Here is a 27,906-nt window from a genome sequence, read left to right as displayed (position 1 = left end):
GCTATTATTGTTATTCCTTGGAAATGACGGTTGGATCAGGCATCCTTTAGCCAAATGACTTGGACAAATAATTGGCTTTTAAGTAGTAATGATTTATTTACAATAGCACTTTTATAAACAATTGCACAAACATCTTTACATTAATATTAGGAAAAAATGTCATTGCTAAATTAGGCAGGAAAACCTCTAGGAGATTTTAATTTGCTTTTTAAAAGGAGTGTGAAGAAAGGAAAAAAATAATGCAACAGTTCTGGGATGGAACTATAAATGCAGGACTTTGGAAAAAGTGCAGTACATGCAATTCGTATTTATATACTTGTTTAGGTATTTTAAAAAAATGAGTGTTGGTTTCAAGATTAAAGTGCCTACATGATTCTTGTTAAGAGATCAAAAGAGTTGGTTATGAAGATCAGTTGATTTTAGTTTCCATTGGCAGGCTGATTGCATCTGCAGATATTCTATCATTTTTTTTGTCCAATCCTACTAAAATCCTATGAATTGTTACTCCCAGGTTTTGCAGCATTTACAGGATTTTCTTGAGACTCCTAAGTGCATTCAAATACCTCTCACAACCATTTCGGTTATTCTTCAAAAAATATGGATTTTTGCATCAGATTTTATTTTTTTTAATCTCAAGCACTGAAAACATTATTAGTAGGGTTCAGCTGATACATTTCAAAGAAAAACTAAAAGACATTACACATAAAGTTTCCAAACTTTGCTTCACTCATGCGCATTGCAATTTTAGTAAACGCTGGACAGATTTTGAGCAGGTTTCTGAAAGATTATGTTTGCATGTCCATTAGTGTAGCCAATTCTTATATTCTCTTATGAAAAACGAATTATGGATTTCATTTCCCAATCTAATGTTGACTTAGGAAAACCCTAGTTTTTATTATAAAGCATAAAGCTATTAACGTTCAATTGGTGTACGCTACTTAGTATTTCAAGCTTCAGAAATTTAGCTATTCTTTTAAACCTCATAGAAGACTTTAAAAATTACATACACATCGTATGTCCCTATAAACCTTTCCCAAGTTGGATAGCATGTAATATTGTTTTAAAGAAGTTATCAATTCTTGCCTCAAGTACTGTTCAAACCAAATATTCAAGGCTTGTAAAAGTATGTCTTGTTTTTCAATTGTGAATTATGTAGTTCAAATATTTTCCAATATTGGAAAGTATTGCCTGGTTACAGTGTATCTTTTCAAACAGATCTATGTACTGAGTTCTCCTCTTACGAATAAGTCAGCTTCTCCACAGTTACTTTAAAAATAACTCAAGTTTATAACAAACAATATTTCCAAATGTGCTAAAGAAAATACTTTAAAAAAATCTCTTCAAAAGTATAGTTTACTTCTATCATAAAGTGGTTATCTAGGCACTCCCATCAATAAACTGAAATGTCCTCTTAGGTTAGTATTCAGCTGTAACAAGTCGTTTTAGGCCACATAAAATATTTTGGCCACCACTTTCTTCTGAAGACACAGTGAAAACATCTGTTCTTATTAGCTTTCCAGGGCATCCAATACTTTCATAATCTGTAGTTTTATAGCTTTAGTGGCATCACCTGCATTTGGAATCAAGTACCTTAAAATGGAAATGATAATATCATTTGTTAATATACCAAATCACTTTCACAATATAAAGTAATACTATTAAAATATTATGACGTGACCCATAGGATCCTTATACAGTATATGATGTGCATGCTCATGTGCGCGTGCGCACACACACACACAGGCATACATACACACATATATAATGACGCTTATTTACAAAGAAATTGAAATGAGATAAAGAATCAGTGTGTTATTTCTCTTCCACCCTGCCTTCAGGCTCTGCCTCATCATCACCTATAGTTAGCTGCATAATGTTTTGGAAGTCTTTTAAGATATGGCTATGCCCTTAGGCTCAGGATCCCAGGAGACATTCTATTATGACTCCGTTGATATAGTTAGTATTTATTATCTCTTGAGCTTTTTTATTTTTAATAATGACTGCTTTGTATTTTTAATAATGATTGCTTTTATATAGTTTTGTTTTACTTTATTGTTGTCTATAACCCAGAGTAACTTTTTGTAAAACGGAGGCTACATAAATTTGATATATACATAAATATAATAGTTGCCTAGCAACTAATTTCCAATTTATTTTTATAATTGGGAAAAATTTAAATTATTTGGACTACTGATTAATATGTTGCTATTAAGAGAATCTCAAAATTCCAGGATGTATGTAGATGATTCACTCATGATCTAACATAGTGATTAAACCGTATCTTAATTAAATTTCAAGGAGTAATAATTTCTAGACTATTGTTTAGCCAATAAAGAATAGCATAAAGAATGTATAAAAAGTTCTGTAGAACTTGAAGAAGGCTCAGCCTTCTTTAAGGTAATACTACCACTTGATAATACTTGATAATACTAAGCACTTTACATTAAACATGATTCACTGTTTATACAAGGACTTTATAATTCCACATATAATAAAGCTGTGCTCAACAATATTAGAAATTACTGTCAATTGATTATTTCATCTTGACACATAAATGAATCCTCAAAATATATGGATGATTCATATGTAGTTGTATCTAATCATAGTAAAATCTTACCTCTCAATTGCCAAAATCTCTATGCCTGAAGCAGTACTATTTCCATATTTAAAGGTTATTAATTCCGGATGCTTTTTCTTGGAAGTAATTTTGACCACAGCATTTAGTGCCTGACGAGATTGTATGTAAGCCAATCCCTTCCGAGAAACAATCTCTCGCAAACAGTACATGTGTGTTGTAGTTACCAAAAGGTGACTAGTAAAATAAACAAACAGAAAATAAGGTGCATTATATCAGGAAACAGACATTTCCCCATCCTCAGCATTATTATCCTGAGGCAAATGCATTTTGAAAATAATAATATTCTGTGACTACACAGCTATTTGGCAAGCTTACAATTAACTTTTCATCAAGTTGTGGACATGGTTTATATTATGGTAAAAGTGCAAATATATAATATTACGCTATGACCAAAACAAAATATCTGCTATGAAATTATTATCTGCAGTCAATTTGTTCACTGCTGTTTGTGACCATTAATCCATACACTTAATTAGTCACCCTACATTTTAAATTTTTTTCCATTAAGTAGGGTTAAAGGTAAATTTAAAAAATGATTACAGAAACCTACATATCTGGCATTTAAAACATAGCAATTGTCTATACTAAAGTCTGTATGTGTGTGCATGCCTGTATAGTTTGGTATACACACACACACACACACACACACACACACACACACACACACATATACAGGGAGAGAGAGAGGGAAAGAGAAAGAAAGATAGAGGGAGCCACTTTTTATCATTAGAAATATTATTAAGTGTATAAAGCCAATGCAACAATACCTAGGAAACATGTGTCCACTTTCTTTAACTTCACTACAAGGGAAATGGTGTTTTATATCTGGCTTATTTATCCAAGTCTGAATATTGACGACTTCTTTTCTATCATCATCAGACATTGAAGAGCTATCAATTTCATCTGTTTCAAAAAGAAAAAAAATGCTGTCGTGGACAAAAACTTTTTAATTGGTATCACACATTTTGAAAAACATTTTTCATTCTAATCTGAAATTTATGAAATGAAGGCTGTTGCTCATCATCACCAAGTTTAGAAATCCCATCACACATTATTCTATGCATATATTTGACAGTCATTTACAAGTCACAATTTATGATTAAAACTACAGTGTTAAAGCCAAGACATTCATTCTTAAGTTGCTGATTCCATGCAAAAGTCACAGTATATTTCAAATATTATATATATGTATGAAATATGTATTACAATATAGTTTGATAAAGTAAGGATATAATTTTGGATTTCCTGAATGCTGATGAAGATTCCAAACAAGTTCATTTGATAATAACAGGTTTCTCTGATAACTATTGAGTATCTCTGAATTAGAGAAGGATGCCTTGACTTGAATTTATCAGTAATAAAGTCCAGTCCATTAGTGCACTCAGTTAAATAAATGTACCAGGGACTTCCGGTTTGAGCTTCTTCAGTGACAGACCGAAACCTCGTCTCTCTGAGGCTTCGATCCGTGCTTGCCGCTGGAGCGCCCCGAGCTGGCTGGTTTTGGGGCTAAGCCACCCCGTAGAGGTGATGAAGAGTGGGGAGACTGCCTGCAGGGTTGAGGAGAGCCGCATCTCTCCTCCCCAGCTGGCCATTACTCCCTTTCCCGAAGGCGGTTGTAGCGGTGGTCAGAAATGACCACTACAAAGAAGAACTCGACCGGAAAAGAATGTGCAGGAGGAAGATAAGAAGAGAAAGTTTTGGTTGACCGGGTCAAACAGCAAAAACAACAAATAAGGTACCCTGGACTTTAAACTTAACAACATTGTTCCCAAAGAAGATTTTCAAGCTGCGAAGGAGAGAGAGAAGGGAAAGGATTAGGTTTTTTTTTCTTCCCTTCATTATACTGACAGCGAAGAGACTTAAGCAAGAAACTGAAAAAAAATCCACTTTGACATTAATAGGCATCTAAGCTGAAAATAAAAGTCAAGGGGATAATAAAGATTTCTGGACATTTAAAAGTTTTTAAAAGCTGGAAAGGAGAAAGAAAAATGAATAGAAGGGCAGGATCTGGAAAAATGGAGGAGACTGCATGGAATTAAGGAATGGAACTGTAATTAAAAAGAACTTACAGTGAAATTTTAACAACATTCCTCAAAGATACATTTTAATGGAAACTTGGTAACAAAATAATAGAACCCCAGGAAGAGAAAATGGAAAAAAGAAGCAAGTAGAAACAGCCTTGGATTATTTGGATTACTTGGTGATTTTTGGTTTTTGCATCTAGATGACTAAAATTAACTGGGTGGTTGTTTAAAAGTTTTTAAAATGGTATCACTCTTAGAAGAACTGAAAACAAAACTTAAAAAATGGAAAGAAGACGCACAAGAAGGGAGAAGTTCTTTTGGCTTCGTGTTTCAATTCTTAGAAATGAAGATCTGGAACTATGAGAAGCAACAAGAAATGCTTGCAGAACAAGAAGACTGGGACAAAGAAGAAGCCATCTTTAATGATCAAATAATTTTAAATGGGGGGGGGAAGAAAAGGGGGGAAAGAGAGTGAAAGGTTTAAGATTAGAAAAAACAACCAAAAAGAAGAACAATTTGAAAGATAAGTATAATATTAGAAAGCAACAGAAGAGGGGATTACAGATGAGAGAGTTAGAAGTAGAGGGACAAGGGGGTAAAAAGGGGAGGGAGAAGAAGAGGGGAAAGAAGGCAAGGAAAAGAAGTTGTAAAAGTTGTAAAATGGAGAAACAGGGAAAAGATATAAGGATTGTAACCATATGTTTGTTTAGAGATAATGGGTGAAAATTTAATTGTAAAAGGGATTCTGCAAAGGTACATAAGATAGCTTTGTTACATTACAAATAGAAATAACTCTAGAAAATATGATGATGGATAAAATATTTATTGTAATGCAGTGGGATGTTTGTTAATAAATAAATGAATTAAAATGATTGAGAGAATTAAAAGGGAACATTTTTAATTATTAGTAATGATTTATAAAACTATAAGTGAGAAATATGGGAAAAAAAGAATTAACTATGGAAAGTTTATAAGTGTTCCCGAGGAAGTATGATATTTAATTGAAAAGAAATGTTAAAGATGTTAAGATTTTAATGCATATTAATGATAGAATTGAATTGGAATGGAATGTGTTTTATTTACATACATACATACATACATACATACATATATATACATACATACATACATACATACATATATATATATATATATATATCTTTTTAAGAATATAGTGTCTATTTTAAGAATGTACCAAGCAGAATTCAATTGGAAGTTATGTATTACATTGAATGCTATAATCTTAAAGCTATACACTCAAGCTTAAATAAGAGCTTGAATTGATAAAATTAAAGGATATAAAGGTGTCATACTCTAAGTGGTAACTACAGGGAAAAATTTGCTTAATAAGAAAAGATAATGTGAAATTGTAACAGGACAGACGAATATAAAAATGAGCATGAAATTGAGTTTTGTGTCTGTATGAAGAAGTGATAACCTGGGACCATGCTATTTTCAAAAAAGATGTTTTATTTGTATTTTGTTTTTGTGAAAACCCAAATAAAATTTTCAAAAAAAAAGTTAAATAAACGTACCTGTATATTCTAGATGAGTATTTTGCCCAGATCATATCCCTGATTTTTTTTGGCACAAAGTAAATGTTTCTCAGAAAACCTGTCTATGTGTATACAGGAAGTATCTTTTTAATAACAGAATTCAGGACTTAGCTAGAAAATGCAATATATACTTTTATAAAAACTGCTATACCAGTATCATATTCTTCTTCATCTCCAATACTGAATACTGGCTTCACACCACGATAAGGTTTTCCTACTCGATCACTGCTGCTGACATGCCTGTTGGCAGGGAAAGAGCATAAGAAAGGAAAAATGATCTTCATTTTAAAATATATCTAATCAAAGCATTTTTCCCATTAACAGCATGCAATGTGATCCAGGTGTGAATGTGTGTGTGTATAGTCAAAGACTGATAAAGGTAGCTGGCTATGCAAAAGCAATGAACCATACTGAATTAGTGAAAAGCAGGCAAAAGAGCACTGAACTGCCTGGACTGAATTACGTACAAGAAGTTGGGTTTGAAAAGTTCAGCAAACATAGTTAGAAAACACAGATCACTTCAGTGGGTTCTATGTGGCTTTCCAGATATTATTAAATTACAGTTCCAAGCTCCTCTTCTCAGTGGTCTTTATAATTCAGCAACATCTGGAGAGAGAGACACTGCACACCTATGTTTTTAACAAAGGTTTCCTTAAAGTGATAATATATCAAGGCGTGTTTGGGGACAAACTACTACTGGTTTCCAATATTCCAAAGTATGCAGTACTGACAGAAAAAAAACCTGAGAATATGTGTTAATTTCATCTAACAAATATATCTGGAGGAATCATAATATCAGATAATAGAACAGACTTGAGAAGTGCAGAATGTGAATTATAGCATTTCTTCTTTTCAGATTTTTCATTTCGATCTTGTTTCTTGCTCATTCATCTTTCATCGATTACTGAAAGTGCACTTTATTGCAGAAACCGAATACTATGTTACATAGTTTCATACTTCACAGCAAGTAGCTCATTCCAACGTGTTATCCATACATTCTAAAAATTATAATGCTGATTGGGTATAAGTAAATCTCTGTCCAATTCACTTTTGAAAAAGATTCAAATTTCACTTATTAGTGTAGAAATGATTGTTACAGGAGACATATAGGTAACATAAGGAAGAAGAATGGGAAAACTGATGGGAAAACTCACATTTATCTCTAATTCCTATTCATTTTCTAGGAGTTGGCAGTTTAAAGTAATAGGCAACTGAACTGTGTAAAGAAACAACAAATGTGCCATCCAAAGAAAGCCAGATGAGTGGTGCTTGTTAGTAATTTATAAAGATAAGCATCTGTAACACTGACATTGTTCAATAAAATACCTGGTGTATGAGATAAACATATTCTACTGGATACTTTATTTACTATCTATTTATAATAGAATGCCCACTATTTTTAAAAAATAGCCTTCCAACAATTTATATTTTTTTGCAACTGTTTCAAAATTTGCAGGGCCTCTTTATATGCTTTTGAGGCCTGTACAACAATTCTCTATTCTTTCAGATTTCACTACAAGCTCAACATACAATAGTCGCTAACTAGGCAAAAGTAATGCTAACTGTGATTTGTTGTTTTAAGATTGCTATGATCCATCTGTCTGTTTATTTGTGTGCTGCCCATCGCACCTAGATACAAGATACCTTAGTTTGATGAGCTTAAGTGCACTGTCAGAAGGTATAAAGAATGCATGCCAGTATGGAAATCATTATTTGCGTGCTTAATAAGAACAACCATGATCTTTAGCCACAATTTACTGGTTTTAATATAAGCATGGTTAATGCAAACCATGGTTTGCAAACCAACTTACACATACCCAGTCATTTAGTTTAGGAGGGTAGTTATTATCAGACTTCATGTAAATAAATAAATACCTTTAAGGTAATTTGCTGTTGTGCATAGATATTCAGATGATATTAAATACAACCACAATTTAGAAACAATATTCTCATAGTCCAGGGGTGTCAAACTGGCGGCTCATGGCCCAGATATGTTACACCTATCTCCATGAAGGCAAAAAACATTGCAACACATCACGTGACATTAATGTGACGCAGTGAGTTTGACACATGTGCCATAATCAATTGCTAAATTTACATAGCATAGAAATTTTGGCTACTTTAACTTTATCCATCCTCCAAGTGATTTCTTCTTGCATTGTGCCTGTGAAATCCATTTGGTTCTTATTATTTCAAAATTCTTATCTGTGTTACTTAGTCAAAGAATCACTGGCAATGAAATGGGCCATAAGAATATTCTTAAGTTATGCTATAAGGGTATGCTTTTTAAGATGTTATTGAAATGTAATTTAATAATGAAACCTCTCTTCCCTATAGATTTTTCAGCTCTGATCCAAAATCTAATTAACCACAGAATCCCATTTTGTTGAGTAGAATTATCAAAAATGTAGCTGCATTTTAATGTTCAGACAAAACAGTGAATTGTGGCTAACATTTTTAACTGCATCATGTTGCAAGGGAGGTAACATTTATTACATATGCATGGTAAAGGTAAAAGTTCCCCTTGCACATATGTGCTAGTTGTTTCCTGCTCTGGGGGCGGTGCTCATCTCTGTTACAAAGCTGGAGAGCCAGTGTTGTCTGAAAACATCTCCATGGTCATGTGGCCGGCATGACTAACATGGAATGCTGTTAACTTCCCACCAAAGTAGTCCCTATTTTTCTAATTGCATTTTTACATATTTTTGAATTGCTAGGTTGGCAGAAGCTGGGACAAGTAATGGGGGCTCACTCAGTTATGCGGTGCTAGGGATTTGAACCTCCGAACTGTTGATCTTTCTGATTGACAAGCTCAGCGTCTTAGCCGCTGAGCTACTGAGTCCCTTTTATGCATGTGTCATCTATAAATGAATGTGAACATCTGTGACTATAGTATTTTAAATATTTGAGCTTGATGTAAAGCATTCCTAATTTTAAAAAATCTGAGAACTATTGACAGTATAACTGATGCTTACAAATAGTATGAAGTCATGCTAAAAAAGAACAAAGGCAGTTTTACTCAGGTGGGTCTGTATGTGGCTTACCGCAGCATACTTGGTCTGTCAGGCCAGGGAAGATTGAAAGAAATTCTATAGCAAATTGGGCAGAGGACAGAATAAATAATTACAATATATTAAGAAAATCTGATTTATGTCTTCCCATTTGGAATTATTCATTATCTATCTATCTATCTATCTATCTATCTATCTATCTATCTATCTATCTATCTATCTATCTATCTATCTATCTATCTATCAGCTTTCCAGTGTAAGATACTTTTTATGTTTTTAAAATGAAGTATTATTATTCTGTTCTGATACTGTTTGAATTAATCCACTGCAGGAGAAATGGGGTAATCTAGCATATTTGTCCAGTACCGGTTAAGGTATTTTTTGACTGGCCCAAAGTCACCCTCTTGGCTTCTATACCTAAGGGAAAATTAGAACCTGAGTCTCCTGACTCCTAATCCAGCATTTTACCACAATACCCCATTGACTTTCATGACTCTGTGTGTGTGTGAGAGAGAGTATATGTGTGTGTGTGTGTGTGTGTGTGTGTATGTACCCACCTCACACATGGATGCATACATATATACACATAAAGCACACACATATATATTCATTCATATCCACACACAGATCTCCTACAAAACTTAATACTTTTCAAAGTTCAAGAGTTTAAGAAGGAGCTGTGAAAAAAAATATGTGGAGCAAGAAATGAGAAATAACAAACTTCCAATCTAAAAATTGTTGTTGTAAGTATGTTTGTTAACATATAGGAAAATTCTAAGGTCAAGCCATTAAATCTCTTCACAGTAGCACAAAACAATCAGGGATGGAGGAATAAAATGTATGATTTAACATGCAAGAAGATTGGTCAGATTGGAAATAATTTATATGCAATGATCTGAAAACTATGTTCCTGGAAAATTCCCTTTTTCCTGAAATCTACCAATTCAGACTTGAATTATCATTTATCTATGCTATTGATAAAGAAGTAATTTAGTATTTTAGATGTAATCACTGCTTTCTGGGAAAAAGTGAAACATTCCAGAGAACTCACCTTCCTGATCCACAATGCCCATAATAAATACACCAACATAACTCACCTCTCTACAGGAGTTGAAGTATTTTCAATAAAACTAATAACTTTTTCTTTCACATTTACAGATTTCGTCTTTAAAGCTTCAGTCATCTTGTTTACCAGAGACTTGACACCCTTTCCATCATTTGATCCATTTGGAGAATCGCCCTAAAAAGGCAGAATGCTTCTGAATAAAATTCATTTATATTCCATAATCACCAAAATGTGAACTTGATACATGCACTATTTGTAAAGAACAAAAGTGTGCAATCTAAGCCCCCAAGGGTACACGTGCGAAGTGCTTCTGAAATTTACTTTTACAGTTTCTGTTGATCTTCTACAACCTCTAAGTATGGCCATAGTATATGAACTATTTGGGCTGTAACATATAGCAATAGCAATACTACTTAGACTTATGTATCGCTTTACAATGCTGTACAGCTCTAAGCGGTTTTCAGAGTCAGCATATTGCCTCCAACAATTTGGGTCCTCATTTTACTGACCTTGAAAGGATGGAAGCCTGAGTCATCTTTGAGCCAGGTGAGATTTGAACTACCAAATTACAGGCAGCCAATCAGCAGAAGTAGCCTGCAGTACTGCACTCTAACCACTATGCCACCGTGGCTCATATAGAGCATATATGATGGCAGGGACTTGTTTCTATATTCTTCTCTAAAAACAAGGAGAAATAAATAAAATAATCTATATATTTGTTACCACATTGGCTATTCCTAATGTAGAGGAAAATGCTGCCATAATATAGTTTAAAACATGATGCTAAGAAATCATTTTTTCTTTCTTTTAACAACCCTGTAATCCCTTGCATCAGGATGGAGTCGGGGCAACTGAATGGAGCTAAGCATTTACTGGCCGGAAGCCCTTCCTGACACCTACATAAAGTTCATAGCAGTTATTTTCTCATTGTACCCAGAGACAAATATTTGCTGCCAATAGGATTGAATTCATAGCCTCGTGATTGTGAGGCAAGAGCTCCACCTCTAGGCAAACACACCGTTCAGCTAAGGTATCAAATTAAAGTAGTGTTAATTAACACTTATGCTCTTTATTAAAATTTGTTAACTGGAAAAGGGTTTACAAAGCCTCTTTCTGATTTTTGGCAACAAAGCCTAACATCTCTTTTCTCCTTCAATGCATGTGGTATGTTGTTCTATATTATAAAAAAATAAAAACAATCCTGAAACATTGTGTTAAAAGCTAAACAATTTGTTTTAAAAAGCACTCACGTCAACTAAGGAGTTAATACTATTTTTTGAGCCTGAAGTGCTAGCAATCCAATGGCCATATCCATTTTCTGGTCCTTCAATGTTAATGTCTGCTAAGTGTTGTTGCAGTGCTATGGAAAAAAATTGAAATAATTGTTGATTGATCAAAACTGTCTTATGCTCAAATATGCTAATAATTATGATGCATTCTATAAAACACCATATTATGTAAAAGGCACTAGCAGCAAATACAGTTTTATCCAAAAACTGCACAATCAAAGCTACTAAAAACTTCCCAGGATTCCTAGGAATTGGGTGCCATATAATAATAGTAATAAATAATACAATTTTTGTTCATTATTTTCTAATCCTACAATCTTTCTTATTTAAGAATGGTTAGGTCATAAGCAGAATTTTGAACTGGGAACTATGAGAACAAATATGTGCATATTAATGCAAGGAAAAAAAAGACTTAACTTCTGAGAGGCAGGTTAGGATTAATACTGTAACCCCTATGGAATTCAAAATTGAGAGGTTATAGATCTCTGGGCAGTGCAGCTTTAGATAAACATCCTAGAATATTATAGAAACTATAGGTAGTCCTTGACTTAACCTATATGGCCATAAGTCATAACAGTCATAAAATGGATTACTCACATGACCAACTCAATTTTATGACTTTTTTTGTGATGGCCATTAAGCAAATGTTTCAGTTCTTTAATGAGACTTGATTTGGTGTATTCTACTAGTTAAAAGAAAATCTTACCCATAAATCCACCTTTAGCAATGCTTACGTATTCTTTATTTTTCTGAAATAAGATTGGAAATCACCAAGATGAGGTTAGCATATGGATTTTTTAAAAACAAAATAAGTGTAACATAAAACAGCTTTAGTACATGTTTCATCTTGAAGAAGCTGGCACTTCACTGGAACAGATCAATAAGTCTTATAGTTCCCTTTCTAAATAAGAGTGGGCCTTTTTCATCAACAATAAACATTTCCTCCTTTCTTAGCCTAAGGACCAGTTTCATAATGTGAGAAGTGCAATATCTTCACATTCATGAAAAGAGTCAAGTAACATAAAAAGATTTAGAATTCAGTTTCCCTAAATCTGTATTTTTAATATAGAAGTGGCTTCCAGTGGCAGAAAACATAGAAAAAAAATCTGTTTAATTATCCTAAAAATATCTCTCTTGCTCTTAAGGGGCTTTTCAAGCCTAGAATTATATTTTTAATGTTTATTAAAAATATTAATATTTATGGTGAACACACAGAACAAAATTTATTTATTTATTTATTTTGTCAAACTATTATTAGATAACAGGTAAAGTATAAACATGGTTATAAATACATGAAATGGATACGAATAAGAAAAAAAAAGAAACAATAGGACAGGGACGGTAGGCACGTTTTGGTGCGCTTATGCACGTCCCCTACAGACCTCTTAGGAAGGGGATGAGGTCAATAGTAGACAGTCTAATGTTGAAGATTTAACTCCCATTACAGACATTCCTCCCTTTACAACACATATATCAAAAATACATATTGTGCAAACTTTTCACAATTCAGTAAACTGTTTGACAGAGAATTTACATGCAATAATCCAAACAGCTGGACACCACATCTATGAAAATTACCGGTAATTGCAAATATTTTTTTCAGTAGGGTAAGGCTGGGAATATCACCTAATCAGTTGACAAAGGAAAGAAACTAAGACAACAGAAAGAAACTATCATGGTTAAAGGCAATATGTGATAGAGTTTTAGATATACCTGTAAGAAATGTGCTAGTACCATGTTCATGTACATATCTTCCTCTTCTCGACCACTACCCATGAAACAAAGATGCTCTCCACCAGCTACAGAACCAGATTCAATTGACTGTTTCTGGGCTTCTAACAAAGATTTCACAGATTGGGCAAATTCTGATGGGTTCTGAAGCATCTGTAAAACAAAGCAAAAGCAGAAATCATGTGTGCCCATCTGTTCAGCTGATCATTTAATTCTTTCTCTAAATCAACACTTAAAAAAAAACCCTACTGATATATTTAAAATTGAGAAAAAATAATTATCAGCCAGTTTTTAAGAGATCGTTATAGCTAATTCATTTATTACGTTTTTTTATAACTAAGCTAAACTATGTTTTGGAAAAGTCAGCTACACAGAAATCTATAGATATATCTTCACTGATAGATGCATCTTGAAAGCAATGTAATCAGTATCAGATTTCAGTAATGGAAATGTCAGGAACAAATCTTGCTGGACTAGTCTCATCCCATTTTTAAGTGGGTAACTTCCTCGGTAATTTAGGGGAATGTTTTAGACGTAACATAATTTGAATTCAGCAAATAATTTTATCAAGTCTCCCACTTGAGATTTGATCAGAAAGCTAGTTAAGTAATTAGGTTGGGTGACAGTAAAATCAAGTGAACAAACAACTAGCACAAAAATAATATTCAGAGTGCTCATCAGTGGATTCCTCATTATATAGCAGAGAGGTTAAGTATCCTAATGATCAATCCTAATAATCTCTAATAATCAAATCAAATCAACATCTAACCATAATATATGTTAAAAAGGGGGAAAAACAGTCAACAGATTAACGCAAACATTTTACTAATCTTCAAATCCCTCTGTTAACCATCTGTTATTGTATTTAACATGTAGAACGTTCAGTCTCCAGTATGAAAAAATAGTTTCTGAAACATGAGAGTATAAATCAACAGCTATGGAACCTAGTACGTTTGTAACTAAAATTTTAATATTCTTGGCCCTATATCTTCTGCTATGCAACAGGATTCTTGCACATACAATACACTATCCTGTCACCATTCTGTATGCCATGCTCCAAAGCTGCTTATCAAAAGCAGAAGTGGCAGATGCTCATATGGAAGACTGCAGCTAAGAATCTATTTCATTTTCAGAATGACATCTACCAGCAACATGACATCGTACAATATCTGAACTCTTTCCTAAATTCTAAAAAAAATGAAAGTAAACATACTAAGCTGACAGCATACTTACTAAGTCAGAATCTAAATGAAATGCAGTTGATAAATGGCCAGCATTGTATTGTTCTGCAGGGCGACAATCCACCACAAAGAATCTTACTCCTTCCTAAAACAAGAATATTTTTTTAATAATACAATGTCAGTTGACAAGGCAGAGAAAATGCACCATAGCTTAAGATAATTAATTTATGCTAACAAAAGCATACAGCCAACTCCTTTAACCAACGGTTATACTTCAAAGCTGTGCAGTTTGAAAATGCTTTCTACAGAGTTGCTTTGCAGTGAGATGATTATGATTATAACAAATATAAAAATTTACATAGCATCAATTTAAAGGAAAATAGTGTTCTTGATACTCGTCAAAGTTATCTGAATAGCGAAAACAGTATGCCTTCCAAACAGTTTATACTTGTTCTTTTGCCTATATCAGGGGCCTTCAAACTTGACAGCTTTAAGACTTGTGGACTTCAACTCCCAGAATTCCTCCTCCAGTCATGTTAGCTCAGGAATTCACAAGTCTTAAACTTGCCACTTTTGAAGACCCTTGGCCTATATCAATGAAGAGTTACAATTTTTTGATCCAATGGAACATTTTTAAAAAATAGTGATGTGCAATTATTTAAATCCAAAGTAAAATAAATACTTTTGGAGGGACAGGACCATGCTTGATACTGCTGCTGGAGTCTTCTTAAAGAAGACAAATATTTCCAAGATCACATTTTAGTCATAGAAATATTCAGGTTACCATACTTTGTTGGCCCCTCCTTACTATATGAATTCAAATATGTATATTCTTGGGATCACTGTAGAGAGACAGGTACATGAGTTTAGAAAAATAGGCAAGAACCATTATACAAGCCAAAAAGGTGAAACACTCTTTAATGCTTATGAAACAAGACAGTATTTGGAGGAGACTCTTGGGAGACTCCTCCTTGAGTCACTGAGATTATAAGAGGGAGATGAAGTAAAGTGTAATCAGGCTTGAAAGATTTGTTATTATAACCTGACTTAATAAAGCATAATGCAATATAGCCTGTGGAGTACACTTCTTCATCTGATCTGCAGCCAAAGAGCTGACATCTACTTTGTGAACCAAAGAAAAGGTGCCCTTTTAAAGTAGGACCTGATAAGTGAGGAGATTCTGCTTATATTCCACATGAAGCACATTTTCTGCTTTGGATTCAAATAGCTCGGCTGGTAGAACAATGTGGTGGAAGTCCTGATAGGTTTTTACAGATGAAAGATATGTAATAAGATAAATAAGCACTAATACCCATGTGAGATGTACAGCCTAACTATATTTGTGTATAATATTGAGATGATAAATCAAATAATTAAATTGCAGCAATGGATCAGGATTCAGTTGTCTGGTTTGCTAATATTAAAATACTCTTAAGATATTCTTCTAGATGTAGCAAATGATTTTAATTTTTCCCATTTTGGGAATACTTACTGACCCCTTGTTGTTGATTTGCTTGAAGTATCTCTGAAACTGAAACTGCAAGACACAAAGCTTGGCTTAAGTCCGAGTCATCATCTTTGATACCCAATAAACTGCTGCCAAATAGACTGTGATTTTCCTATGACAGCAAGGAAAAAAAAACAATAGTTATGATAAATATTAAAATAAGCAACAGTTAAGATCATGGCCTTTTTGTAAGCTCTTGGATAAAACTTTTATAACACGTACAGCGTTAGATTTATAAATGTGTGCATTTTTATGTGTGCATTTTTACATATTATTTATAGGATTATACCTGAGTTTAGTCACATCCTGCATCTTTTACAATTTTTTCCATATATTTAAATGGAAGTTATGATTATCCATAAAAACAGGAATAAAATCCAGCATAAAATGTGAACATATTGTGACCTGTCTCTTAAGACTCAGCAGAACAATTTATTTTCCAGAAACTTTGAATTGGATAGGAAACAATGTAACATTTAACTGTGCTTTGTTTTTAATAGCTGGGAGTTAATGGAGCATTCTTTATACTAGTGTCTAATGATGTTATGGATATACCCATGTACATGTAATTTGCTACCAACTCTCTCTCCCTCACAAAGACACTCTGTACAATAAAAATATGAAAAACATTTGTCACCATTGTTTTCTGGAACATTTTGTTTCCCAATCCAATCTGTACACTTAATAGTTCCTGATAGCCTATCGTGTAAGGTTACTCAAACCTGACTAGTATTGCCATCTAGCAGAGTGAATGGAAACTTACAGAGATTTGAATCAACGTTTTTAAAAGTCATTTGGGTTTGGCAAAAGTTACTATGGAGCTCATTCTAAGCAACAGCAATTGATATTGAAAGAAATGCTGGGCATACTATTACTTAAAATCTACGATCTCAAGCTCTGCCATTCTTATTGGAGTAATTCAATTAATGAAGATTTAATGTAATTATGTTACATATTTATTCCTCATGCCCTCATTCTGAATCTACCCTTTAACCAGTTCATTCTTGGAATTTAAAGTACAACCATGCTGCTAAGATTGATGGCACTATTAATACACATCATCTGGAGGGCACAGCAGTAACAATATAACTTAGACTTATATACAGCCTCGCAGTGCTCCACAGCCCTCTCTAATCAGTTTACAGAGTCAGCACATTGCCCCCAACAATTTGGGGTCCTCATTTTACCGACCTTAGAAGGATGAAAAAGCTGAGTCAACCTTGAGTCTGGTGAGATTCGAGTTGCCAAATTGCAGGCAGCTGGCAGTCAGCAGAAGTAAGAATAGACAAGACAGCTCAATGTGCTTGACAATTACCTTTTTGAAAGAAACAGGGGTCTTGCTACAATAATATTGTGCTAGGGAGAAAAGGTCTTCTATATCTTCTACTTCCAAACTGCCAGGAGATTTTTCAAGAAAGCCTGAAATATACAAAACATTACATTGAGTATTACAAGATGAAGTTTTTTTAAAGCAAGGTCTATGTTATTATTCTCTTTTAATCAATATTTACATGATTTTGTTCATGATCAAGTTTCATAAAAATGGCTTGTACCATTACGAATATAAACTCTCATGTAATAAAGAAGCAAAATGCTGTTGCTAACCAACCTAGATGCTGTTAATGGCAAAAAAAGAGATTGTGTACTGGTGACCAAAGCAATGTCTCCTTATTTTATAAATGGTTTTCCACTTTACACAAATAACTGCAACCTCACTCACTCCTGGAACTTGATTAAAAATTTCTCAGATATGGAGAAGAGAAAAAGAGTAGTAGCAAAAAAAAATGTTCAAGATTTAAAATGAGAAGAAGAGAAAGAGAAATGCTTGATGTGTGAGCATGTCTACATGTTAGGATTCAATGGGCTTATATTCTTTGAAATAGGTCCACAGTATCTAATTGTGTATTTCCTCAAAAGAACCATAGGTTTGAGAGAAAGAAATTTAGCAAATAATAACTGAATGGAGAGATAACAAAAATGTAAATAGTAGAACAGATAACTGGAAAGAATGCAGGAAAAAAATCAGAGCAAGACCCAAAAATATACTGTATATTTGTAACGTGAAAAAGGGACTTTTAAAATATAACAATATTTTGTAATCATTTTGTACAAAAAGTTTATGGTACATTAGTCAGTGGACAAAACAGTCCTGCATTAAACTGTATTTTATTTTTGGATCTGAATTGGTTCAATGTGAGCTACGTTAACTTCGTACAGACCTATTTTTTAAAATTTGAAAATGTAGTCTTCCACATATCAGTAGCATTTCACTGTATTACTTTGCCTAAATAGCATTACATTAAAGCTGAAGACTTACTCACAACATCTTCTTTATTATCAGATTCTGGTGCCAAGATCAATTCCCTGAAAAGGCAAATGGAGAAACATAAAGCAGGTGTTAAAAAAAAGAAGAATCAAGAGTAGCAGCTAAGTAATTTGCTGTCATACTTACTTAGCATTAACAAGAATGATAAGCATTAGGAAATAAATGAAGAATGGATCTGCTAGCTGAAAATATCCATCCCATATTGTTTGGGTGACTTCATCTGTGCAGTAACTTGAAAATAGGGAACCAAGCTGAAAAGTAGATGAAAAAAAATACTGAAGCACATTTTAGTAATATAATTTTAAATTTGTTTCATATATTTAAATCTTGAACATATATCTATAAATAAGGTAATGTGACTGCCACGGAACTGCCAAAAAAGTTCAAGTGTACAATTTAAGTTTGCAATCATCAGAAAGCGGGATTGCCAAAATTACCACTGCACATACTTCAAACTCTGATTATGTTTGTATTAAACAACAGTGTTATATTTTCCTACAAACCCAGGCTATTAATTAATGCTTAAAGTTTCAAGAACTATAAGAAGTTCTAAGAACTGCTCTGAGAAACCTGACAGCAAGAGAATATGCTCAAACTTTCAGTCGTAAATTTAAAACATGGTATTATGATGCAGATTAACAAAACAATCTAATTTTATTTCTTGAAACTGCTGGCTGAGAAACAGACCTCATATATGCATTATCATATGCATTTTAGTTTTAATAGAAGTAAATAGGGAATTTAAAAATTGATTCAACTCAAATTACCAGAGTTTTTAAGTAGTACATTTACTAATAGAATATTTTTGAGAATAGAAAATATGGAGAGGTTTATACATGTATTTACAATGGATTAGCTATTTTTTTAAGTGTAGCCTAATTCTCATATAAAGAGATTACACCTTAGAAACATTTAAAAGAATAAATTTTGATTACAAGTAAATTTTTAAAACCCCAAAAGACATTGATTTTATATAAAATACAAGTGATTAGTCCTTATTAAATATGACAGGTATTATAAGATATGAAAATTCAATATATTTCTTTATAAAATCTTTACAATCACTGAGTCTAACCAGTTCAATTGCACATTACATAAAGATTCTGAAGTATCCACTTATTAGAACAAAGCAATTTTCATACTAATAAGCCTACTTCTTTGTAAGATAACTTTGTCATGATTTTTATTGTTTTTAAATAATGATTAAAAAGGTGCATTTGTTTACATGGCTAATACTAGATTAATAGATAGATAATAGATTATTCTTTAGGAACCGTGAATATAATAGCATGCCATGAAAGTGTAACAAAAATAAAACCCTATATCCTTTAATTCTTGGGAGAAATTACCATTGTTAACCAGACATTTCTGCTTGCCTGTTATGGGCCAAAAGAAATTTCTGATCAATAGAAAGACCTTTCATGAACAAGTGAATTCACTGTAAAAACTTAATATTAAGATATCAAAATTTTATAACATCCTATCTGTAGTAGCCACAAAAATTTGTGCAAAAATGTATTCTTTTTGTTTAAGAGTTGTTACCAAATTTTCTGTTATAGAACTTCACTTTTCATTATGTTTTCCTACTTTTACTTTATTACCCAGTTGAGTGCATACGAGTCCGGCGTCATCTTTTTTGTGTCTAGAAATGAACATAGTTCTGGTTCATGATATTGGAGGAGCAGCCTAAAGAGATGAAATGGTCTCCCCTTCAGAAAACAGTCCCTAAAAAAAAGCAGTGATAGAAGCAGATACAATAAAAATGATTGTACATTTAAAGAAAAACCCTATATGAATGACTTTCATAAAGATTTGATAAACAAAATATCAGAAGAATTATCTTCATAGGCTCATGATTTTAAAAAATACAAACAAAAATGCCACTTGAGCAAAAAGGAAGGACAATAAAGAGGTAAGATGATATCCATAAAATAAAAATTAAGATTAAATTGAATGCTCATAAATGATTTCTTTACCTTGGAATATATTTGTTCATGATAGCATAGAAGCAGTTGTACAAGTCACTTCGTGAAAGCTGAAGATGAACCAAAGGTTTAAGAAGATATGACCAGCTTAGGCTAGAACTGTATTTAACATTACGAGATTTACAATAAAATGTAATCACAGATTCAATATCCAAACGTAATACTGACTTCTCCTCCTCTGATATTGACAGCTGATCTAAAAAGAAATAGTATATAAGTTATGCATTATACATCACATGCATTCCTTGATTGTATAAGCCCGAGACCTCAGTCATTCCCCAAAACTGGCAAATGATAAAAAGATATAACAACAAAAACAAGTTAAATAAATTAAAACAAAAACAGCTGATTTTTTTTAAAGAAAGAAAAACATCTAGTACCAAAGGATATCAAAAAACTTTCCATGGATATCAAAATGGGGTCCCTAGAGCAAACTAAACTCTCTCAGCAACTCTTGTTTACTGAATGTCAGCAGTGAAGTAGTGAAAATAGTTTTGTGAACAATAAATAGCTTGACAGGATCTGACTGGGGAGAAAGAGACTTAAATGGAATTCCAGGAAGACACAGTGGCGGCAAACTCAGAAGCTAGCTACTTCTAGAATAGCCCATCTTTGACTCTTGATGGGATTGTACTCTGCCAGATAGAGTTGGTTCATAATCTGAAGGTCCTCTGGACTCATAGTTTCTGCTTGAGCAGCAGGTCAGGTCTGTGGTCAGAGGGCCTTTTGCTCAATTATATTCTGTACACCAATTGTAACAGGACATTTCTAGAAAAGGACATTTCACTTTCCCTTGGGTGCTTACTACCTTTTGGTTGGAGTATTGCCCTTTGATCCACTTGGGCTGGCCCTGAAGACCAGAATATTTGGTTTGCTCAATATGTAGAGGTCCAAACAATTATGGGAAAAGTTCAGTTAATTCACTAATGAAGTTGCATGGCTACCAGTCAGCTTCCAGTTGCAATTCAAAGTTGTCATTTTAATGTTGTCATTTTAAAGTCCTACATAGTTTAACCACTAGACATCTACAAGGCCATCTTCTTTGAGATGAATCTGCCTCCCAGATTGCATCTAATATAGAAGGGTTGCTAAGGATCCTAAATCTGAAAGAATGCCATTTATAGGGACTCTATGCTTGTATCCTCTCAGTGATGGCCTCATGCCTCTAAGAACAGCATACCCTGAAATATTTGGATCATCCCCTATTAAAATTTTAAGACTGGTTTTAAAGAAAAACATTTAGTAACGCTTGAAGATTCTGTTAGTCAAATGGTGATACGTCAGATTCTCTGTAATTGACATTTTATACCTCTATTTTGCATTGTTACATATGTGTTGTCAAAAAAGGAGAGCCATATAACATTAAATAATTATATCTCTCTACCATATTTCAAGTAGACTTAACACATGTATTTGAATTTCAGGCATCTTAGGGATTGGATAAAAACAAAACTGTTATGGAGAGATTAAATATTATCAGTGGCTTTCAGCTTAACCATCAAAATATTATTTCAAACTCACCAACTAGTTCTTGACAATCTTTGTGAATCAGTGATTGTTCTGGCAAATCTAAACATCCGTCCCAAGATGCTAAACTGTCTCCTTTCCCTACAACGTTTAATGCAATCTAAAATAAATACAAAGGAAATAAGGCAGAAATATTAAATATCTTGACCGCAATGAAGATATGATTCTTAAACCAACTTAAAAATATTTAAAGAGATATTGTTTCAAGTATGAATAATGAAATCAGTGACTACTAGCTCTTTATAATGAACGATGCAGCCTTCATCGTTCATGAACAATCTACGTTTAATGATATGTAAGAATGTATGCATTCAAGTAATGTGTGACAAAGAACTATGAACACTCTTTAAGTTAGTATGTCAAATGTATTAAATTTCCTATAGTGTTCTTTATTATTGAAATAAATGATTACTTCTTGAATTTAAAGAGAAACTGCAGGTATAACTGAATAAATGTAACAGTATTTCAGCACTCATTTAAAAGAAAAGCCATTTCAGAAAGTATGTGTTAGGACTGGAAATATACGTAATGGAAAAAACTGTAATTAAACCATTTCCCCAAAATTATTTTTGTATTTGAAATTAAATCCTCCCAAAGTTACTCTTCCCTGTGAATCAAGACCCTGTTACTGATGTTGCAAACAACTTTTACACAGTTTGCTAAATGGATCAAGAAACTTTCAAATAAAGAAAGATCAAAGAAGCAAATAATTTTTTCCAACACATCTTCTCCAAATCAGTTACATTCTCAGAAATAGATTTTATTTTTTAAATGACAGTATAACTAACAAATGTATGTTTTATTTATGCAATGCATAACTTTACTCTAAAAATGGAAGACGTTTATGTTGAATTTGCATTTGAAATTATTTCCTTGAAACATAGATGGCAATTGCAAAGTTAATTGAGTAAATATTTTTGATGCATTGGTGTAGACAATTTATATATTAAGATGAAGTATAATCATTACAATTAGATTTGTAGGTCCTATCTCTCGACAGCCTACAGAGCATTCTCTCTTCCTATGTTTTTCCATAACAGCTGACAGCAGAGACTAGCCCAAAGTCACTGAGCAATATTCCATAGCCACGGGTAGGTTTCAATCTTCATTCTTCTGCTCAAATATCCTAACTGCTATATCACTTATCACTGTATGCTAATATTGGTAATTTAAAAAAGAAATAAAATGACCCAACAGGTAGTTCCTATCCTTCTGAACTACATAACTCAGAAAAAATCAAATGTGTAAGAAAGGCTTACCTTCCAAACTTTGGCTCTTAGGTGTTCAGGCAAAGGTCTTCCTTGGACTATGTTCCTAACTGTTTCAAGATCACAGCCTCCTTCTTCCAGAGCTTCTGCAAGGTCATTTTCCCTACAAAAGTTGAGTAAGATTATATGTAGTTTTAAGGTAATGGTGGTTTCAACTTTTGAGATATTTCATCTTTTACTACCAACTCTTACTGCACATAATTTGAAGCGTAAATTATTAAGATGAATCTCATTTGACACAAAAACATTTTTATGGTTTAAACTTATATCAATAAGTTATTTAACTTCAGTGGGTATTACTTCTAAAGAAGGATGCAGATTGTGTTCTCATTTTACATCTAAAAGTAATTCTATAGTGCTATTAACTTATTTTGGGTTTTTTTTTTTAATGGAAACTAAGCTCTTAATAAAAGTTAAAACATTCTGCTAGAGAGTCATATTCTGCTAGAGAGAAGTTCCCTGAGGATGGGCTCCAGTATGAGTCCGAAACCTCGGAAGACTAAACCTCTGGTCCCAGTAACTGACCTAGATTGGATCCTGCAACATTTATCCTGAGACACTATATTTAAAAAGATGTGCAAAAATGGTACTACAAGACTGCTGGGTGCAATTCAAGGTTCTGGTACCATAATATTCTAAAAAGTCCCTCATGACCTGTATACTTGTGGGACAAGTTCCCCACAAATGTTTCTGCCCATTCAATAAGATCTGATAAGATTGGCACTGAATCCCATCTGTTATTGTCTATTATTGCTACCAGGTAATTGCATGTTAATTTATGATTAAGATAAAAACATGGGATAAATACAGGAAAATATATAAAAAATAAGAAACTATATTTCTTTGTGACTCTCCCAAGGGGCTTCTGACAGTCAATGGGAGGAGTTGAATTTGATTAATGACCATGAGTTGTTTAAAGATCGTGACAGATAAGGCTATCAAATCTGGTGCAACTCACTCAGTCACATCACTTATGAATCCAAATTCTGATTATAAACTGAGAACCACCTGAATAACCTTTCAATTATCTTATCTCAAGGCTAAAAGAACCAAGCTCCTTCATACTTTCTTTACTGGCATTACATGCAGGGAAAATGAATATGTATGTATGTATGTATGTATGTATGTATGTATGTATGTATGTATATATGTATGTATGTATTTATTTATGGAACATTACTCCATTATAAATTGCAAAATAGATAATTCATATTAAAAAATTGCAGGAAATGTAACAAGATTCATTTTTCCGTCACAGTTGAAGGCAATGTCATAAAGTTCATTCAGCAAAATGATTCCCTGTACAATGAATCAAATCTTAAATATTTAGCCAGCTATTTTATCTTACATTCCTACAAAGTATATGGTGTTGGCTCTGTAACAGATAATAGTATATTTGTATTTTTTATTGGAAATTACAAATAATTCCTTCTTTAGGAAAATGATAAACTAAGCTATGGAAATCGTTGTCAATATTGAAAAATACTTTTGTATTTCAAAACAAGTTTGATAAAGAATAATTTAATCTAGAAATGAGTTATGGATGAAAATTGAGCGTGTGGACTTGAAGTACTTCCAATTTGGGGTTTCTCTTAATACAATAGCTCTAGGTTATAATAAATAAATAACAAATCTATTAAGGACAGATTTTCTTAAAGTAGAAACTCACATTAATTGTTCATTATGAATGATCCTTATCATTTGATGCAAAGTATTGATTTGTTTTTAATAATATTTAAAATTAACATAAGATTATATTTATACATGGTACTAATCTAACATTATTTTTAAAAACCTTATGTCTCTTTTGTAATTTTTAAAAAACCTTTCTTAGTTTCTTCTTCTTGATTGGGCTTTTAAGTATGTTATAATAAAAGGGTAAAAAAAATCATTTCTTGCCATTGGGGTTAATTTCTAATCAAATGATTATCTTTCTTGTCCTTATGTCAACCAGATTTCTCTAAATTCTAGCATAATATGTGAACCCAGACATATGTTGATATGATAGTTTTATTCAGTATTATATAAATATTTGAATCATATGAAATCCTCAGAAAAAAATGGGAAATGTCATTAAGTTATTATTATTGTAAAATATTTACAGGAATTTGGCTTTACCTCCCTGAAACAAATTATAATTGACATGAGATTTGATTCACACACTGATAAATAATGCACTATGTAGAATTAAAATATGAACTGATAAGAAATAATTTATGAATAATCAAAGAGAAGTAATTCTAGAAAGACTATTAAGACTGGAGTTTGATCTCCCCTGACTTTCCATTTAGTATTTCCAACATCACAGTGCCCTTTGGTACTGAGTAATAATTTCAAAAATGTTTACTCAGCATACTATATAGGCCTTAAAGTTTCTTTGAGTTCTCACTCAATTATCTGATAAAAGCCGTGTTAACATCATCTAACCAATTCTTATTGTACTTATTTTATTTTATTTTTCTAATTTAAATACCGCCCATCTCACTCACACTTATACTTAGGACTGTTAAGGCACACCAGGAAATGAATTTTAATATCAAGTACATTTCTGGCCACAAGACAGGAAATTGTGGCTAAAAGGCAGGGTTTAAAACTTCCTCCTGCCCTTTGGAGAATATATCACCCTTTTAGTGACATGTACTGACTTCAGATGGGTGTGGTTCTTGTTTTATTGTATATTCCACTAAAAAAACAAAAGGCTGCAAACTGTTATAGCATACAGGAACAGAAAAACACTGTACAACAGCCCAACACTAAATTTGCATAAATTAAACACTGTATGAGTCCAAGATACATACAATAACATAAAGCAATGAGTGAACATATAAGCATGAAAAGAGCGGGACATTTCACTCATCATATGGGACATAAAATCCATGGAAAACCAGAAAAGGCAGTGTAGCAGCAAGAGAAACTTAAACAATACTGAATGAATAAAAATAAAGTTCAGATTGCTCATATAAATTTCTCCTATTCACCTCAACAAGACTGGATGACTGGGATTTCCTCTTTTCTTACCATGTATTTTAGATTGTCAGTCTCTATTTGTTTAGACTGCTAGGCATTTTTTGGGAAATGCTTACAAAGAAACTTAAACATGTGGTTTGATATAGCAAAGACATCAATCAATGGAAGCAAAAACTAAGAACCACTTTATCTTCACTGTCCAGCTTTCTGAGAATCAAAATAAAACATATTTAAGTATCTGAAAAAAATTACTAAAAAAGTAATAAAATTTACTTCCAAGATTCAAATTCATTTTATTGAATTGAAAGGGAGTTATTTTAAAGAAAACCTGGTTAAAATCTTGATTAGACTCCCAAATCGTGTCAGACAACTAAAATAAACGTTTATCAAAATTAAAATAAGATATGAAGCTATTTATAGTTTGTACTGAAGGTTACTGGGAAAAAGAGTATAGACTGTGGAATATCTGTTTATCTTGACAAAATAGTTGACACTGGATAACCACAAATGAAAAGAACCGCTTTGCTGAGTAAGATTTAAATTCAGAAAATCTAGTATGCTATTTGCTAGCCAAACATATTTTAATTCACAAGCAAACTCTGGAAATGATGGCACTTTGAAGGATACCTGCCCCTTGGTAATTAAGAGATCTAGCATGTCTTCTGGACATAGCGTCCCATTTAGCAATCATTGACAGTTGAATGATTAAATACTGGAAAATAGTCCTTGACTTGCAACAATTCATTTACTGAGATAGTTCAAAGCAACAAAGGCACTAAGTTTAAAAAGTGACTTATGACTGTTTTTCAGTTATGACTGTTGTAGCATCTCAGTGGTCATGTGATCAAAATTCAGACATTTGGCAACTGACTCATAGATATGACAGTTGCAGTATCCCAGAGTTATGTGATCACCACCTGCAGATTCACTTAACATCACATCATTAACTTAACAACTGCAGTGATTCACTTAACAACTGTGGCAAGAGAGCTAGTAAAATGAGGCAAAATTCATTTAAATTTTTCACTTAGCAACAGAAATTTTAGGCTCAATTGTAGTTGTAGGACGAGAACTATCTGTACAGATTCAATCATGAAGCTCAATGGGTGGAATAAGTCCAATATACTGTATATAGGTCTAAACAAAACATGATTTTGAGAAGTCATAAATGTTGTTTCTCTACTCCAAATCATTAAACCATGCTATCTTACAAGCATATTGAAATGAGTTGGAGGATTATATCTCTCTTTCTCTCTTTTTACTTGGAAAAAGTTTATTTTTTATAAATACAGCAAATACTGTGATTCACTCAGCTTTCAACTCTCACACTCGTCCATTAATTATTGGTCCCTTTTGGGTGAGAAAGACAATCCATTTGAAGTATTTTGCAGTTGATCAAAAAAGACCTCAGCCTTAATGCAATTCGGAGTGAACTTTAAGCCATCTCCTTTGCCCTCGTCTTACATTTAGAAACAAGAACAAATACATCAAACGAATCGGTCACTCTGAACAGTCACAAGGATTTGCCCAGGAATCATGCTTTTGCTGAGATCCAGACACAGTGGAATCCGTCAATACTCCGTTTTCTAAGAGTAAGTTCAAGTGGCATCAATCACAGCCACTTGGTGCAGGGTTGACTTCAAACAGGCTAATGAACTGCCTGCTTTTCTGAGGAGCTTTGGCAACGGAGTTCTCTGTCCCTCTCAAGCAGTCTATTTGCTAGCCAGTTCAACTCACCAGCTACTCGGCGAAGACGCTGCCTCCCCTTCCGCCATAGCTGTTGACGTGCCCCTAGCCGTGCCGTAAAGCGTGATCTAAATTTCCAAGGTT

The 27,906-nt window shown here is 33.1% G+C and overlaps 1 protein-coding gene and 1 long non-coding RNA gene across 3 annotated transcripts; both read right to left on the bottom strand.

The window, feature by feature from the left end:
- Positions 1 to 71: 71 nt before the first annotated feature.
- Positions 72 to 27,872, bottom strand: TBC1D23 (TBC1 domain family member 23). 2 transcript variants are annotated; one of them, XM_026700842.2, is made up of 19 exons: positions 27,814 to 27,872; positions 23,101 to 23,212; positions 21,836 to 21,941; positions 20,306 to 20,510; positions 19,931 to 20,054; positions 18,456 to 18,580; positions 18,321 to 18,367; positions 17,319 to 17,422; positions 15,993 to 16,115; positions 14,549 to 14,641; positions 13,298 to 13,468; positions 12,291 to 12,333; positions 11,546 to 11,655; positions 10,327 to 10,469; positions 9,263 to 9,307; positions 6,370 to 6,458; positions 3,406 to 3,541; positions 2,618 to 2,812; positions 72 to 1,590 (listed from the first exon to the last, which is right to left on the bottom strand). In XM_026700842.2, exons 1-19 carry the CDS (start codon positions 27,849 to 27,851, stop codon positions 1,509 to 1,511), a joined length of 2,091 nt encoding a protein of 696 aa, XP_026556627.1. In that variant the 5' UTR covers positions 27,852 to 27,872; the 3' UTR covers positions 72 to 1,508. The 2 variants fall into 2 exon arrangements, with proteins under 2 accessions (XP_026556627.1, XP_026556629.1); XM_026700844.2 differs by lacking the exon at positions 9,263 to 9,307.
- On the bottom strand, positions 26,687 to 27,693 carry LOC148125291 (uncharacterized). The gene is made up of 3 exons (XR_015744311.1): positions 27,557 to 27,693; positions 27,483 to 27,509; positions 26,687 to 26,824 (listed from the first exon to the last, which is right to left on the bottom strand). It is a non-coding gene; the product is annotated as an uncharacterized LOC148125291 (long non-coding RNA).
- Positions 27,873 to 27,906: the final 34 nt, after the last annotated feature.

Source organism: Pseudonaja textilis, chromosome 7 (genome assembly GCF_049901715.1).
Source record: "Pseudonaja textilis isolate UNSWEBS1 chromosome 7, rPseTex1.2, whole genome shotgun sequence".
Taxonomy (NCBI): Eukaryota; Metazoa; Chordata; class Lepidosauria; order Squamata; family Elapidae; genus Pseudonaja; species Pseudonaja textilis.
Note: the sequence above shows the minus strand (reverse complement) of the source record. Positions and strands in the feature narration are given on the sequence as shown.